General features: G+C 49.7%; 2 protein-coding genes across 2 annotated transcripts in view; one reads left to right on the top strand and one right to left on the bottom strand.

The window, feature by feature from the left end:
• Positions 1 to 1,427: 1,427 nt before the first annotated feature.
• On the bottom strand, positions 1,428 to 16,439 carry Mdh2 (malate dehydrogenase 2). The gene is made up of 9 exons (XM_076840781.1): positions 16,243 to 16,439; positions 11,201 to 11,369; positions 9,977 to 10,060; positions 9,047 to 9,156; positions 7,613 to 7,738; positions 5,160 to 5,237; positions 3,686 to 3,785; positions 3,223 to 3,374; positions 1,428 to 1,743 (listed from the first exon to the last, which is right to left on the bottom strand). The coding sequence occupies exons 1-9, from the start codon at positions 16,306 to 16,308 to the stop codon at positions 1,612 to 1,614; spliced, it is 1,017 nt and encodes a 338-aa protein (XP_076696896.1). The 5' UTR covers positions 16,309 to 16,439; the 3' UTR covers positions 1,428 to 1,611.
• The window catches only part of Styxl1 (serine/threonine/tyrosine interacting like 1), a 52,351-nt gene continuing 51,548 nt past the window's right edge, over positions 15,684 to 16,486 (top strand). Inside the window, exon 1 of the mRNA XM_076840783.1 lies at positions 15,684 to 15,933. The gene's annotated coding sequence lies outside the window, so the exon portion shown is untranslated. The remainder of the gene's footprint in view (positions 15,934 to 16,486) is intronic.

The raw sequence follows: 16,486 nt of genomic DNA, 5'->3' as shown, positions 1-16,486 counted from the left end.
TATCCGACAGTGGGATAAATCAGAGATGTCCTCCCTAAGGATTAGCCAGAGACTGAAAATGTGACATGAGAAAGTACATTCTTTTGTGAAATGGGCAGAACTGGTCCCTAAAGTCACTGGCCTTTGGGGTCACCTCATGACACACCAGGGCTTGTGACTTGCTCTAACCCAGAGAGGCTATACCAGCTTGGGGACTCTGCCTTACGCCCTGGCAGATGCTGCTTTTGGACTTGGGGACCCTGAGTCACAGGGAAACCCACCCACCCACCCGCCCTTCTGAAGGCCTTAAGACGGGGAAGCCCAGTTGTCCTACTGTGCCCCAGAATGTTCCAGTCCAGCCCAGCTCCTGACGTCGGCAGCCCCAGCAGATGCCAGTGGAGCTAAGTGCCCAGCCTCAGCACAGAATCCAGCGACTCCGCCACAGCAGGGCATGTGAGCAGGAGCAGCATCAGGAGGCTCTGGGCAGCAGCCCAGCTAAGGACGTGTGAGACCACGAGGCCGGGCCCTTGCCGGAGCTGTCTCCCTGATTTCTCCTTGGGTTTTACACCACAAGTAGGTATGTTCCTTTAAGAGAACCACTGTCATTCTTTACAATGAAACCTATTTCGGTTTAAAAACCCAAAAACTCCAAAAAGGGTTGATAAATGAGTGGCCCACCCAGGGCACACCTCACCTCCACCCACAGTGGAAGGCATCCCATTGCCAGAAAGTTCCCTCTTGGGTATGGAGCCCATTCCACTTCAGAGGCTGCCGCTTCTGGGGACCACATTGCCCCACCGCTGAAGGGAACCGAATATCCTGTGACCCTCCACACCTTCACCCAATGCAATCCCTTTGTTAGGCCCTGAAGAACACCTGCAGCCATGTCTCCCTGTGTCCTGCCTGGACCAGCAGCTGGGGTTCAGCTTGCTCCTGCCCAACCCTCACTTCACTGAGGCCAAGGTGCCAGTCACTACTGGTGTTGGAGGAGGCTAGGCGGGGCTGGGGCTCAGTGGCAGAGTGTGAGGCCTTGGTTCGACACTCAGCACCACATAGAAATAAGTAAATAAAGGTATTGTGTCCACCTAAAAAAAAAAAAAAAAATTATATGAGGTGGCGGCCAAGGCTCAGAGCGGGCAGGGCCAGCGGAGGCAGCTCACAGCAGAGAATGGTATCAGGAAAGAACCAATAGCATGAGCCATTGAGCCACCTACCGTGGGAGGGCACAGGGACACCTTATCAGGTCACACCTGGGACAGGCAGGGTGTAAAGCGCATGTGGGGAGAAGCAGGCGCCCAGAGGCTGAGCGCCCCACCCCACGTCAGAAACCTCCTGGGGCCACTGATGCCGCATTCTAAGATGGGAGAGCACCTGGCGTGATGTGTAGGGGAGAAGCCACAGACACTCCAGGGTCCTCTCCCGGGAAAAAGAACACTCATAGAGGAGCCTTGAAAAAGAAAATCAAGTCTGCTTTTATTGTCGCACCAATAGACCAGCCACAATTTGGAAGGGACGATAACACGGATAATAACAACCATAATCGAAGCAAATTAAATGAACAGCATCCGACCCAGCCTTCCAGTGACACGATGCCGCGATAAGTTAAGGAAGCCGCTGCTCGTCGCTCGCACCTCACTTCATGTTCTTGACAAAGTCTTCTCCTTTCTTGATGGAGGCTTTCAGCTCAGGGATGGCTTCAGCGATCATCTTCTCTTCAAAGGAAGAGACTTTGCCGATGCCCAAGTTCTTCTCCAGGCCCTTTTTCTGGAGGGGAGAAGGAAGGTGGTAACATTTGAAAAATCAGCGTGTCACAGAAAACCCAACCTGCGTCTTCCCTGGCTCTGCCTGGCCATCACACCAGCCGCTGTGGATAGCCGAGGACCCCAGTGGGTCTGAGCCCAGGTCAGGAGCTCCAGCTGCAGGCAGACCATCCCAAGGGGGGCCTGGCCGTCCTCACTGCATACGTGGCGCGGACAACTGCTTACATTCCTATCTGCTTTCCTATCTACAGGATGAGTGCTCCCCTCCCTCCCTGCCACGCAAGTGCAGGCGAAGTCAACTGGGCTCAGCACTGGCCCAGAGTGCTTACAGCTAGCAGAACTGACCACACAGTACTTCTGGGTTCTAGTCTCTTCCCCAAGTTCATCAAAGATGGAAGGAATGTTAACATTTACTTGACTCAAATCTATTTAAGTGGGTGAATATCTGACATCAAAGACAGAGGTGTCAGCCAGGTGCGATGCCACACACCTGTAATCCCGTGGCTCAGGAGGCCAAGGCAGCAACTTAGTGAGGCCCTGAGCAACTTAGCAAGACCCCGTCTCTAAACAAACAGGAAGAGGATGTGGCTCAGAGGTTAAGCAACCCTGGGTTTAATCCAGGCGCACACACAGGAGTCTTGTCACTGTGTCACCTCCCAAAAGCTGTCTGTGCAACAGCCTCCAACCCAGCTCCAAGGTGATCTGCTGTCTCTTCTCCTGCCTAGGCCCCCAGATGCAGGTATTCTCCCTGCAGCTCTGCCACACCTGCCACCACCTGAGCCCTGAACCATACTGCACAACACATTCCCACCACAGGGAGCTCCATGGCCAGAGGCCATGTCCTATGGATCCCCAGAGTCAGAGTGTCCGTAAGTGGTCCTGTAGGCCATGAGACCTAATTCCTGGGTGTGAAGTGATGTGACCACACGTGTGCCTGATTTCAGTAGCTGCTCACACATGTGGAAAGCTGAGATCCAGGGGTCTCTGCTCACTCAAGACTCAGTGAAGAGCCAGTCAGACCTCATAGGTGCCTCCGAACAGCTACCCGAAGCCAGCACTGTGACTAGATGGGCTCCGTCCCTAGAAGGACATCCCCAGGAGGAAAGCACAGGGGCAGGACCGAAGTCCACAGCCACGCAACAGTTCCAGGCCTCCCAGGAGTGCAGCCACAGCTGAGGTCAAAGTAGAGCGAAAGGCGTGGCGATGGTGTCAGGGCTGGCTGGCCAGGGAGGCTCTCAGAGCTGTCCTGCTGTCTTGAGCCCAAGGGTGTCGTCTATCACATTTAGCTGCTCAGCACCAGCTACTCAGTCCGTGCGGAGGAGGAGATGCACACTCCTCAGTGTGACACTCTTGGCTCTTAACTGAGGTGTGCTTCCACCCTCACAGCTCGAGCACACACCAGGCAGGGGTGTGCAGCCACTGCACAGGGACATGTGCACTGTGGAGCCAAGGGACAGGGACCTGCTCTCCCGGGGCTACATACCCCCAGCAACAAGGGCGTGGAGAAGTAGGTGCACTCAGTTTCCTGGGACTTCACGAAGGAGCACTCGATCACGCCTTCCTTGCCGTTCATCGCGTCCACGAGGGAGAAGACAAAGCGGGCGCCAGCGTAGGCCATGGACAGGGTGGCAGAGCCTAGGGGAGCCAGTTGGGTTGGCCAGCTGGCACTGCAGCCCAGACCCAGGGAGCCTGCTCCATAGGACACCTGCAGCTGCCCCAGCTCACCAGCTGAGAATTCCCCCTTGGAATTCACTGTCTTCTGAATGACAGAGTCAGTTCTCGTCCCCACCTTCACCCCAGCCCACACGGCAAGCCAAGCTCCTCCTCTGCAGAGCCAAGCTTAGGCAAAGGCACATGGAAAACCCCACTCTGGCCTGAGCAGTCTTGCCCTCCAGCCCCATCTCTCAGGACTCCCCTTCCATCCCAGGGTTTCCTGAGGACCCTACCTGCTCCAGCTTTAGCCTTCACCACCTCTGTGCCGGCCTCCTGGATCCGTCCGGTGAGTGCTGTCAGCTGGTCTTGGGGGAAGTCCACCTTGGGAGTACACTGCAAGTCCAGCCGCAGGTCAGGAGAGCAGCTCCGGGCTCAGCCCAGGAGCAGACCCCCAGGCCCCACCCCAACCCCTGCCCTTCCCCATAGTGGGCTCCCTCCTGTGACCACCTCAAGGGAAACAGGGATTGTTTCTGTATAAAGACCAAAAGAAACTTCATAGGGAGGCTTGGTGAGAGCCCCCCGCCCCCTGCTTTTCTCTAGGTATTTGGTTTGCACTCAGGAGCACTTGCCACCGAACTGCAGTCCCAGCCCTTTTTATTTACTTATTTTTCATTTTGAGATCGTCTTTTGGCTAAGTTGCTGGGGCTGGCTTTGAACTTACAATCCTCCTGCCTTAGACTCCTGAGTAACAGATCACAGGCATGTGACACCACGCCTGGCCTGCTACTAATTTTAAAAGAACCTTTTACATTTTATACTAATTTTAGAGGAAAGTTGAAAAATTACCACATAGTTGTCCCGTAGCTGGCTTTCCCCAATGTGGGCATTTTCTGTGACCACAGGGCAGCTGTGTGGCTGGGAGACTGTACATCAGAACCTGAGCTACAGACATTCCGATGCCCATTTCCCCACTGCTGTCCCTGTTCTGTTCTAGAGCCAGGTTCGGAATCCCAGCTTGCACTCAGTCTGTTCCGAATCCCTCAGCTTTGCCTGATTTTTCTTTCTTGATCACTGCATTTGTAAATCAATCAATTTGGATATGTCAGACATTTCCTCATGATTTTCTTGTAAGATCATGCATTTTAGGCAAAAATATCACAAATATTTTGTCTTTCTTAGCCACTATACTCAGGGCCACAAGGTCAATCTGATGGGTCTCCTTCCTGGTGGTGCCAACCGTTTCTCTACGCCTTCTCCCCACCTTAAGATAGGGTCTGGCTATGTTGCCCAGACTGGCCTTGAACTTGTGGGCTCTGTGCTCCTCCTACCTCAGCCTCCTAAGCAGCAGGGACTGCAGGCACCACTGTGTGGCAGCTTCTGCTCATTTTTATTTTTTTTTTATTTTTAGAGAATTTTTAATATTTATTTATTTTTTGGCAGACACAACATGCTGAGGATCGAACCCGGGCTGCACGCATGCCAGGCAAGCGCGCTACCGTTTGAGCCACATCCCCAGCCCGTTCTGCTCATTTTTAAACAGCACCTTTCCTGCTCTAATCTAGCTCAGGAATCATGATGCTTTCCACACAGATCCCACGGTGTGCTGAAGCCCACTGCCGTCCCTCTGACCCACGAGACCCCACAGGCCAGTCAGGAAGCCCCAGGCATCCTGGGGCTGCTGCTGAATCCTTTCAAAATACAGTGGATGCTTCCATTTTTTCCATCCTGAGGGCCTCAGGACAGCCTTGCAAGAACACTCACACACACCTGAGAGATCAGGGGGATGATGGTCTTCCCAGCATGGCCACCAATGACAGGAACGCTGACCCGAGCTGGATCCAAACCCTGCTCACCAAAGTATGAAGCTTGGTTAGTTGGTGACAAGCACTCTGGGTATGAAGCACTCATATCCATCTACATCACCCACACTGGGAAAATCCACAAAACTCAGAACAAAGGAACCGGGGAAGAGATACTGTCTAACCCCAGCCAGGCTTAGCATCCTAGCCGAACCAAATGGCCGGACATAATGAACAGGTGTGTGTGTGTGGGGGGGGGGGGGGGGTGTAGGCTCGGAGCTGAGACCACCCACCTAGCTGAGGTCCTCCCAGTGGTCTGACATCCTCTCAGAATTAGAGGCAGTGGCCCTCTTTCTCAGAGCAAATGTCATTCTCCCTGGAGAAGCCCACACCTGAGTTCCCATAGTCATAGAGAACCAGGCAAATGCCGTTTCCCTCATTTCTATTCTGGGAAACTCAGGGGTAAGAAGTGTGGCAACTCCAACTCATTAGGATGGAAAGAACAAAACTAAGTTGTATGAGATCAAAATATGGTTCAAGGTAGCAGGGCTTGCTGGAGAGGCGGACTCACTTTTAAACCGGAGGTATGATGCCTCCAAGGACCTGTGTCCCAAATGTTTCTAAAAGCAGGCAAAAAAGAACCTGGTGGGAGTGACTGTGGGGAGGTAAGCAGTGACCATAGTAATGCCACCTTCCCCAAGTGCTGAGGCCCAGGAGCCCAGCTCATGTCAGGAGACAGCCTGCCTAGGAGGGCGGCCAAGACCCGTGGGGCACACGTGCTGAGCTCTGCATGTCCCTGGGACAGAGACATACTCCCTGTGTCTGCCCTTTCAATAAGGACAGGTGATGGCTCCAAGCTGTGTGACAAGATGGAAGAGAATTCCAGACCAAAGGACTGGCGTCAGAGAAGTCAGGGGCACAGAGGGCAGATGTGGCACCAGCAGAGTGTGAAATGCAAATGCCAGGAGATGTGAGAAGCCAGTGAAGAAGGGTGGTGCAAAGGGGACTCAAGACAGCCCAGAGGATGAGGGAAGAGCCAGCCCTGACATTTAATTCACAAGCTTTCCGGACACTGGTTCACTTTGACGAGATTGTCAACTACAGCTTTTTCTGGCAAGCACCAAGATCCCCTCTCCAACCTGTCTAATTTCTAAGCTAAGTCAGCTTTGCCTATAGAACCCTCTGTGAGCACACAGGAATTACAAGTGGCTATCACATCTGAAATGCAGCTGGTGTGACAGAGGACATACATATTTATTTACATAGCCACATGTAGCCTAGGTCCTGTGGGAAATGGAGTATTCAGCCATGAGAGCTCATGGTACCACCGGAGCCCTCAAATAACAAGTATGGCTGCTGCCTGGGCCCTGGGCCTGCCCTCCAGCTGGTCCACTTTCACCCTGGACACTGCCCATTCCTTCCCCATGGTCCTGTCACACTCCAAACACACCTGTGCTTGCTGAACCAATCACTCAAATTAAATTGCCTCTTGCCCCTCCACTATTCAAGGCCCAAAGCCCTAGGCCACATCTCACAGATCACTGCAACCCCAACATCTAGAACAGACCCTTATACATGCTATGACATGAATTAAAGTGGGGACACCATCTGGAAGTTCAGAAGCAGATCTGTCTGGTGCACAAAGGGTCTCCAGTTAAGGCCCACGGTCCTGTGTGTGCACTTGCCACCAAGCTTTGTGAAAGTCAATCTGCTCCCTGCTTCAGGAGGCCCCCACTTGCCTGCAAAGCCAGAGCAAAAGGGCTTGCAGCTCAAGGTGGGCACTTCTGGGGCCCAGAGGAGCTTCTGCTAAATACGCAGCTAAAATGATTTGCAAGCAGTTTGTGAAAGGAACTGGTGCCAAACCAAACCTACCTCAAGACAAGCCAGGGTGCAGTCCAACAGCCCAGGAGCAAGCAGCTAGCAGCACCAGAGCCCTCCAAGGTAAGCCACTTCGGGCTCCCAAGGGAAAGAGAACTAGAGGCCCCAGATAACCCTGGTTTCTTAGGATTTCAGGAACTTTCTCAAATTCTTCCTAGTTGCTGATTTTATCACCCTTCATCTAAGAACTAGCAGGTTAACCCTGGCAATACTAGTTTCCAAGGGGCAGGGAAAAAAGGGAAGACGGGGAGCACAACCCAAGTGTGGCCACCAAGAAACCCAGGAAAAGTCTGAAGCTGATGCACCTGGTTAGAGGTCAAAGGCAGAGGGAACCAAGCCAGACGGCAGCTGGCTACTCTGAACCTGCAGGGACCTGTTGCATGAATTCCTCAAGAAAATGTGGGTACTGCTTTCCACTAAGGGTAAAAGCTATAAACACTAAACTCTCAGGTCAAAGCGCCGGTTGCTTCCTGTGCTGGTAAACAAGCAAGGTGGCTGGGGAAGTTCAGCAAAGCAACCCAAGGACAGTGGTACAGTCCTTACCTTCAGCTCTGCAACAAAAGTGTTGGCTCTGACAATGTCCAGGGTTGTCACACCAAAGATCTTATTGGGGTCGTACACTCCATGTTTCTTGAAAACTTCTGCTGTGATTGGGATGGTGGAGTTAACCTGTGAATGACAGACACAGTCAGCCCCAGACTCGGAGCACAGGGCCGAGAAGAGAAGGAGCCCTCTTTCATCAGACCATCGACAAGGCCGCAGACACCAGATTCAATTGCCCTAGTAATTGTTTACACTCAAGCCACTCTCTGAACAGGACAGTCACACTACTGAAAACAGAAACCCCTGTACTGCAGGGTGTGGCCATCAGTCATCAGATATGTGATGTTGCTATATGGGACACCTTCTGCTGACTGGATTTTACTCAAAGCAGATGAACTAGGTCAAATCCCAGTTCCGTCCTTCTGTGTTGTGACCTTGGGCAAGTCACCCAAACTCCTTAGGACCTGGTCCCTTTATCTGTAAAATGGAGACCCCTAGGGAGGCTGCTGTGAAAACTAACGAATTCCTGGGGGGGCAGGCTTAAACCTTGCCCCCACACGGAGAACACAGAATAGGACAGTGGCGAGGCCTACACCAGGCACCTGCCAGCGCCCCATAGAAGACACTGGTACTTTCTACTCTCAACCATCCCCTGAGGAGGTGAGCTAGTGGGGAAGACAGGACCCTCTTCTCAGGCCAGCAGCCCTGTCCCCATTGCTGCCACTGCACCTTCCCATGGGATCCTTGCCACACTCAGACCCCAGCAGCAGACTCAGCTAGGAGGAGGGAAGCAGAGGGCAGCTGTTACACATGTGACACAAGGCCCTGCCAGCCCAGGCCTGGGCACCATGGCTGTCCTCATGCCTGCACACTACCTGCAAGTTTCAGCTGGGCTAGGGGCAGCTGTGTATCAGAAACTGTGTGCCTAAGTGTGAGGGGAAGGGGAGGACGAGGACCCAGAACTGTAGACCCTGAGTGAAACACAACAGAACAGGAACTCACAGGCTCCCACAGTCATGGCTGAGAGGAGCCTCCAGAACAGACTGGGGAAGCCACAGAGAGGGCAGGTGATCTGCCCGGGGCAGAGCTGGCTGGACACCAGGTTCAATCACTATTTGTGCTGGAAGGCACCCATAGAAATAAGCCTTAGGACCTCTTACCAGAGCATCCAACTTGTCACCTTACATGCAAAGATCACCAGTTAGAATGGATTATAGTCAATCATCAAAAGGACTTTATTACCTTAATTACTCCTTTAACAGACCTATTGCCAAATCAAGTCACATTCTAAAGTATTGGTGGTTGAGACCACATATGATTTTGGGGGCACATAACTAGACTATAATAGGCAGTTCATTCTCCCTAACACAAGGACAAACTTCTGCTGCAACTGGGCCTTGGGCGCAGTACCAGCACCACCCTGCTTGCACTCACCGGATTGGAAATGATGCAGATCATGGCTTCGGGGCAATGCTGGGCACAGGCAGCAGCCAGGGTGGCCACAATTGTTGCATTGGTGTTGAACAGGTCATCCCGTGTCATGCCTGAAATGGCCCAGTACAAGACGTTCATAAGGAACACGGTGAATTTCCAAATAGGTGCCAAATGCTAGGTGTCAGCCGTTACAGGAAACTCAATAAGAACAGGATGGAGCTCCCATTTCAAGTAGATCTATCCTGTAGGGCGAGCAATCTGGTGCGGCAAGTGCCAAAGTGAGGGTAGGGGTGGGGAGGGTGATGGCTGAGAAGGATCATCAGGGATTAGTCAGAACCCCAAGGTGGAGCTGGGTGGAAGAAGGCCATTTCAGGCACGAGCTGAATGGTGCCTCATTGAAGCAGGGGACAAACAACAGATAATGGCTGACTTTATACACCAGGCCCACATGTGACATTTATCTCCCGGGCAATGGGGAGCCTATGGGTGTTCTGTTTTTCTTTTTCTTAATATTTTTTAGTTATAGGTAAACACAATATCTTTAGTTTATTTATTTTTATGTGGTGCTGAGGATCAAACCTAATGCCTTAGCTGGCGCTCTGCCACTGAGCCCCAGCCCCCCTATGGGTGTTTTCTTAGTGAAGAGATTGAATTTTTTTTTTATTTTTTATTTTTTTGTGGTACTAGGGGTTGAACCCAGGGCACTTAACCACTGATCTACATCCTCAGCCTGTTTTAATTTTGAGACAGGGTCTTGTTAACTTGCTGAGGCTGGTTTTGAACTTGCAATCTTCCCGCCTCAGACTCCCAAGTTGCTGGGATTACGAGTGTGCACACAACGATGCCCAGCAGATTCAATTAGTTTTTAAGGTAACACCCCCTTCTTAGAGACATATAGAGAGATGCTGGGCAAAGTTTCTGAACACAGACCTGGTTTTCTGGGGACTCCGGCTGGAATCACCACCACGTCACAGCCTTTCAGACAGTCTGGCAGCTGGTCAGGTCCGAGGTAGCCTAGAAGAAACATCCCATGAGAACAAGACTACCTTTTTAACCCAGAAAGGGTTCCTGCAACCTTTCCTTGCCCAGGGCCCCACTGGTCCTTCAGGTCCCCACAAAAACAAACCAAGCCATCTGCTTGTCCTTGTCTGACTCACTAGCCCCTGCATGCCATGGTCAACTGCATTAGCTGCCTGCCACTCCTCAGAGCAAAAGGTACCTGGTGAGAAGGCACTCCAGAGGCCAGGAGTGAGAAATGCCCTGGACTCCCCAATAAGGACTCCCAATACCACTATCTATTTAATCTACTCCTATCATCTGGGGACAACAGTTATGCTATTCAAGATTTCAGGGAAATTTGCTACAATGTCTAAAATCTGCTTTGATTTTGACTTTTTCCTATTGTAGGAGATCTCAAAAAAAATATATACCTCAAAAGAAAATGGGCAAAGAAATTCAAGGGAATCATGGAAGGCTCATAAATATAAGCTGAGAGCTTCCTGAACTACCAAATATGGTCTTCTTACCCAATGTCAACAGGCAATGGCACTTAGTACAACCTTCAGCAATTTGGTATTTTATGGCAAGAACTTTGAAATATTCACACCTACTGACTCACTCTACTTTTAGTATTCCAAGAAACAAGATGTAAAGATAAAGATATTTATTGCAACTTGCAGCCCGATGGCCAACAGTATTGGTAAGTAAATAAATGAGAAATTATGGGACAGCTTTAAAAATGATTTTACCAAAAAATTGGTGATATGAAAAAATGGTGATGTACTGATGTACCTATGGAAGGGCTCAGTAGGAGGTGGAGGGAAGGCAGCCTGCACCCCAGGGAGTAGCACCTTCTCCTGCCCCCAGCAGCTTCCTGACACTTCCTCTTCCTTGTTCTCACACTACTTTTCAAATTAGAAAGAGTAAAGAGTGGGAAGACTGCATAACCTTGTTTTTCTAAGACAGAGCTGTTTAAATGTTTATGGACCCAACTCCTAAAGGGTATAATTGTTTGTAAAATTTTAATTCCCAAAATCAACACAGAACTTGCAAGTCTTTGAACATCTAGGTACATCTAAGATCTTATTGTTCTAGAATCAAGACCCCAGCCTATAGGGAGAAGATGGCAGGCTATAAGGTGGGCATGCCCAGTACCTTTCACTTTTGCTCTGGTCTCGATGTGGCTCAGATCTGCAGCCACCCCAGGTGTGTGAGCGATGTCATAGAGGGTCAGTCGACTCACAAGGGGGCTATTCTTCAGGAGTAGTGAGAGGGGCTGCCCAATTCCTCCAGAGGCCCCAAGGACGGCTACTTTAGCATTGTTCTAAAAAGAGGTAGAGAAATAACTCTTAGGCCAGATTCAGCATTAAAAGGATCCACAGCACTAGTCCTCTTTTATTGGTATCAAAGCAAGATATAGTTATATTTCCATCAACTTCATTCTGATAAAATTCTAGACCTTATTCCAAAGGTCAAGTTTCAATGGGGAGAACTTCTGCATAGAGATGCTGTGATATCCAGGTCACACCCCACACACCCCTTCAGAAGATAAAGAAACAGCTTCACCCAGTCAGGCAGCGAGACTGACAACAGCAGCATTACCTTCCATCTGCAGTTTTAAAAAGTATAAACACACACAGGGAGCCACTGCATAGGGCTGTAGGGCTGCAGGGCTGAAGACCCTTGCTGGTTGAGGATACAAGTTAATCAGATGCATTAGGAGCAACAGGAAAGTCTAAAAGAGGGGCTGGGGATACAGCTCAGTTGGTAGAGTGCTTGCCTCACATGCACAAGGCCCTGGGTTCAATTCAATTCCCAGCACCCACCCCGCCCCACACACACACAAAAAAAATGTCTAAAAGAGAAGTACTTTTAGGGACTCAAAATACAATGCAAATGTTATGTAAATGGTTGTGTAGAATGTACTCATAGGGAATAATGACAAGAAAAAGTTTAAACAAGTTCAGTACATATATAAACTTCAGTTCTTTTTAGAGCATTTTTGATCGAGACTGACCTTATCGGTGGATGCGGAGCTCGTGGACACAGGGGGCAACTATATTCTATAGTGGTGGATGATGCTAGTTAATAAAAGCTTCAGTTATCAAAAACTGAAACTAAAATCAAACCAAAACAACTTTCACAATGTATTTCTGCTTAGGAATTAAGCTCTAAAAGCATACACAGCAACCAAGAGTTGAGTTTAAACAGGTTGAGGGTTTTTTTTTTTTTTTTTTCTTGTACTTGGGACTGAACCACGGGTGCTCCATACACTGAGGTATAGCCCCAGCCCTTTTCATTTTTTTATTGAGACAGGATCTTCCTAAATTGTGGTTGTTTTGCCTCAGTCTCCGAAGTTGCTGGGATTATAGGTGTATGCTAGTTTCTGTTATGGTTCTGAAAACAGACACTTAAAAATAAACTTTGGCCTTTTCCCCCTTCCCCTCCCCTCATGGGGTTGTCTTGTGCTCCCCACTTTGGAACCACTGCCCTGGTTGGCCTTGGAAGATTTACAGGTACATCTGGTTTCTTGTTTTTAAGTGGTACTCTGAAGGTAGACCCCTGACTTCCCGAAAAAACTAAACTAGCCAGACCAACCTAGACCCAAGGTCTGGCAATCTCATCCACTCTGGATCTCCCTCTGTCACTCCCAAATTCCAACTCTTCAGTTTTGTTTATTTTTTCCTTTTCCTCCTCCCCTGAGATAGGGTCTTACTGTGTTGCCCAGGCTGGCCTTGAATGCCTGGGCTCAAGTGGTCCTCTGGCCTCAGCCTCCCCAGTAGCAGGGACCTCAGGTGAGTGCTGCCATGCCCCATTCCAGCTCTGCAGTTGCCAGGCATTCCAGTAGTCATAAAAAACCAATGTTGATTTACCCTCTCTAGCTCTTCTTGCTCCCAAGTGGCAAATCTGCACTCTGTCAAATTTAAATCTCTAAAATCATCTTCTGTCTCTTCTTTATCCCATGTCAGAGCCAATCAGGACATGAGACTTGGCATCTCGAAATGGCTCCAATCTCCTGCTATCCATTCCCATTCCATCCTGGACTCCACACACACATACACACACACACACACCACTCTTCCCAATAACTGAAGCCTCCATCATTTCACTCCCTTGCTCAAAAATCTTTAGAAGCTTCCAAGGCCAACCTGGGCAGTGGTTCCAAAGAGGGGAGCACAAGACAACCCCAAGAGGGGAGGGAAAGGGGGAAAAGGACAAAGTTTGTTTTTATTTTCATTTAACAAATAGAGAATTAAATGTTACTAAGGATCAAACTGATCTGGTGCCCTTGCCAGTGGGCCTTAAGTGGATTAGCTCAGCGTGGGGGTAGAGGGAGGGAGAAGGGACAGGACTTCCTCACTCAGGTCTTTGCTTTCACTATGCTGAGATGTTCTTCTTTGTACAATACATCACCATTTAGTATTTACAAAAGCACAGTTCTTAAGTAGTGTGATCTCCACAATGCATCCCAATGGAGGAAGACCTTCAGGATCACAGTAGTTACTTACCCTTGTTTTTGTAACAGTGTCTTCCACACCTGACTTTGCTGGGCATAGTGTCTATCAACAGCACCCAGATTAACAATGGTCCTGAAAATTGATACAGGGGACCTCGGTCTTTACTTACACTCCATGGTTTGTTTTTGAATTTCTACTATGTGTTTGTATTATAACGTATACATTAGTATGTCTATGTACAAATAGATACATTGACACTGTATGTTTATTTATTTATTTTTTTTACTATTGAGGATACAAGATCCAAAGTCTGGAGACCAAGGTGCTGTGCCTTAGATTTGAACCCACCTTTCTGCCTTACTCAACTGCCTTTCTAGCATCTCCACCTGTATGTCCAACTGGCATGTTTAACTCAATTTAAAACCGAGCTCCTGAATCTTTCCACACCCAAATCTGCTCTCTTCTAGAAGTCTTGCCCATCTCAGCAAATACCAACTCCAAGGACCCAAACTTAGGTGTCATCTGTGATTCCAGTTTCTCTTGAAGTCCTCATATAACCAACAATCAGCAAATCCCACTCACTCCAGTCAAAAAATATCCCAAACCTTGCAATCTTTTACCATCTCCACAGATGTCACCCAGAGCACGACTCTTTTTTTTTTTTTTTGGAGAGGGAGAGAGAGAGAGAGAGAGGAGAAAGAGAGAGAATCTTAATATTTTATTTTTTTGTTTTCGGCAGACACAACATCTTTGTTTGTATGTGGTGCTGAGGATCGAACCCGGGCCACATGCATGCCAGGTAAGCGCACTACCACTTGAGCCACATCCCCAGCCCCAGAGCACGACTCTTAATCTGTCATTCTCCCTTGACCTGTTCTTAAAATGGGAGCAAGAACAAGTCATTGCTATGCTCAAAGATCCTCGGGTTGTGGTCCCATTTTCAAGAGAATGCAACATTTTTTAGGACCTGCTGTTCTCCTCATTGCCCTCCCTGTTCTCCTCATTGCCCTCCTCATATTCTCAAACATCTTAGGCACCCCACTCTCATCCCAGGGCTCTCAGAATATTCTTTCTTCCTTCCTTCCTGTCACTAGGTATTGAGCCCAGGGGTGCTCTCCCACTCTACCACTGAGCCACATCCCCAGCTGTTTTTTATATTTTGGGACAGGATTTCACTAAATTGCTCAGGCGCCCTCAAACTTGCAATCCTCTTGCCTCAGCTTCCTGAATAGCTATAATTACAAGTGTGAACCACCATGCCTGGCCCTGGAATCTCTTTCTATGTGTAAACTCTGATTCCTTTGAGGAATCAAATGTCACATTCTGGGTCACACTTACCCTGGCTGATCTAAAATCACAACCTTCTTCCTTGACAATCCCTCCTCTCCCTGCTTTTTTCTTCTGTGCTCGTCACCAAGATACTTTGTAATGTGGGATATGACAAAAGTAAGTAAAATGTGTAGTAAAGTCCATGAGAACAAGGTGCTTTGTTCTCTGCTGTATTTCTAGTACCTAAGCTCAATGCCATCAAAATTCAATCCTTTTGGGCTAGGTGTGTAGCTCACTGGTAAAGCGCTTACCTAACATGCACTGGGTTCGATCTCTAGCATCTGCAAAAGAAAAAAAAAAAAAAAAAACACCACTCTGCCCCCACTTAGGTTCTTCCTGCTTTACCTTTGCCCAGCTGTCCCTCCCCTACTCCTACATCAATCTTCATTACCTCCACCTGTCATAAGTTAACTCATTGCTGGCTCATCTAGATGCCACTTCTCACTCATCTTGTTAGGCCTTACAGAATCTAGCATACTCAATATGCTTATTTGTGTCTTTATTTTTCTAATGAATTAACTGTATGGGAAACAGAAATACATAGCCTAAATAAGAAATGTAAAATCAATTCCCATTAGTAATCACCTCCCTTTTGGTTGTGATACTTAAGAGGGAACACAGGCATCTCCTGGATTCTCAAATTTTGGCTGTATTAGATTCATTGGGGGCACCTGGTGAAGATAGAGGTTCACGGTTCTACCTTCCTTAATGAGCTACTTTCAGGTGATTCTGATCTCACCAGAGTATGAGAACCACCCTCCTAGAAGATGGCTAAAAATAGCTTAGGCTCAAGTGGTCCTAGGCCAAGTCAAGCGGCTGTCAAGACACCTGGGGAACAGGCACAGTCTCTTCAAAGCAGGGAGGACCCTTCAAAAAAAAGTTCTTAGGAGCAGAGCAGAATGCTCAGACTCTTTGAGGGACGGCCCACTGGCAGTCACTAGGAGCGCTGAGTAACCAACCTTGGCCCAGGTCGATATCCTCCTTGCCTCAGCCTGCTTACTATGGAGTCAGTACTACACGTTGTTTCTCTCCTTCACACTCACACAGATCGTGCAAAAAGGAGGACGTTACTTGTCAAAGCCATGGGAGGTTCATAAAAACGTAAGTTACTTCCGGACCTTCTCAAAGCACACAGGCCAAGAGCGCACCCTCTGGGGACCTGGGGGTCGAGCTGGGGGAGCTCTGCGAAGCACACCCTCCTGAAGCCGGGTCACCTCGCCCGCTCCAGGGCTTTCTCCCTGCACTTCCCGCCCGGCGTCACGCTGGCTCAATGCGCCACGGCTTCCAGCTGGTGCCGGGCGGCCCTGCTGGGACCGGAGGTGGCCTGCAGGGTCGGAGACAAGCACGAGCCCGTGACGCGCGAGGCCGGGCCGGGGTCACGGCTTGCAGGCCGCCTCTCTTCGGGTCTACCTGGGCTGAGGTGCTGAAGCTCCGGCGGAGAGCGGCGCCGGCGGGCCGGGCGAGGGCGGAGAGCATGGCTGGGGCCGGCGGAGCGCAGACCAGCAGGCACAGGAGCTGGCGGCAAGCAGATGACTCCAACGACCTCCACACTGCACTGAGCCCGCAGCCCGGCTCCGTTCCTCCCGGCCTCGCGAGAGCGCCCGACTTCCGGTCCCGGCCACCTCCGGGATCTCGCGACATCGGGACCATTTCC

This window comes from Callospermophilus lateralis, chromosome 19, assembly GCF_048772815.1.
Source record: "Callospermophilus lateralis isolate mCalLat2 chromosome 19, mCalLat2.hap1, whole genome shotgun sequence".
Taxonomy (NCBI): Eukaryota; Metazoa; Chordata; class Mammalia; order Rodentia; family Sciuridae; genus Callospermophilus; species Callospermophilus lateralis.
This window is presented reverse-complemented; position numbering and strand designations above follow the sequence as displayed.

Coding starts and splice junctions, on each gene's coding strand:
- Mdh2 (XM_076840781.1), bottom strand. CDS start 16,308: ATGCTCTCCGCCCTCGCCCGGCCCGCCGGCGCCGCTCTCCGCCGGAGC. Junction 9,157..9,976: donor CGGAGTCCCCAGAAAACCAG/GTCTGTGTTCAG, acceptor GGGCCATTTCAG/GCATGACACGGGATGACCTG. Junction 3,375..3,685: donor GAAGGCTAAAGCTGGAGCAG/GTAGGGTCCTCA, acceptor TGGCTCCCCTAG/GCTCTGCCACCCTGTCCATG.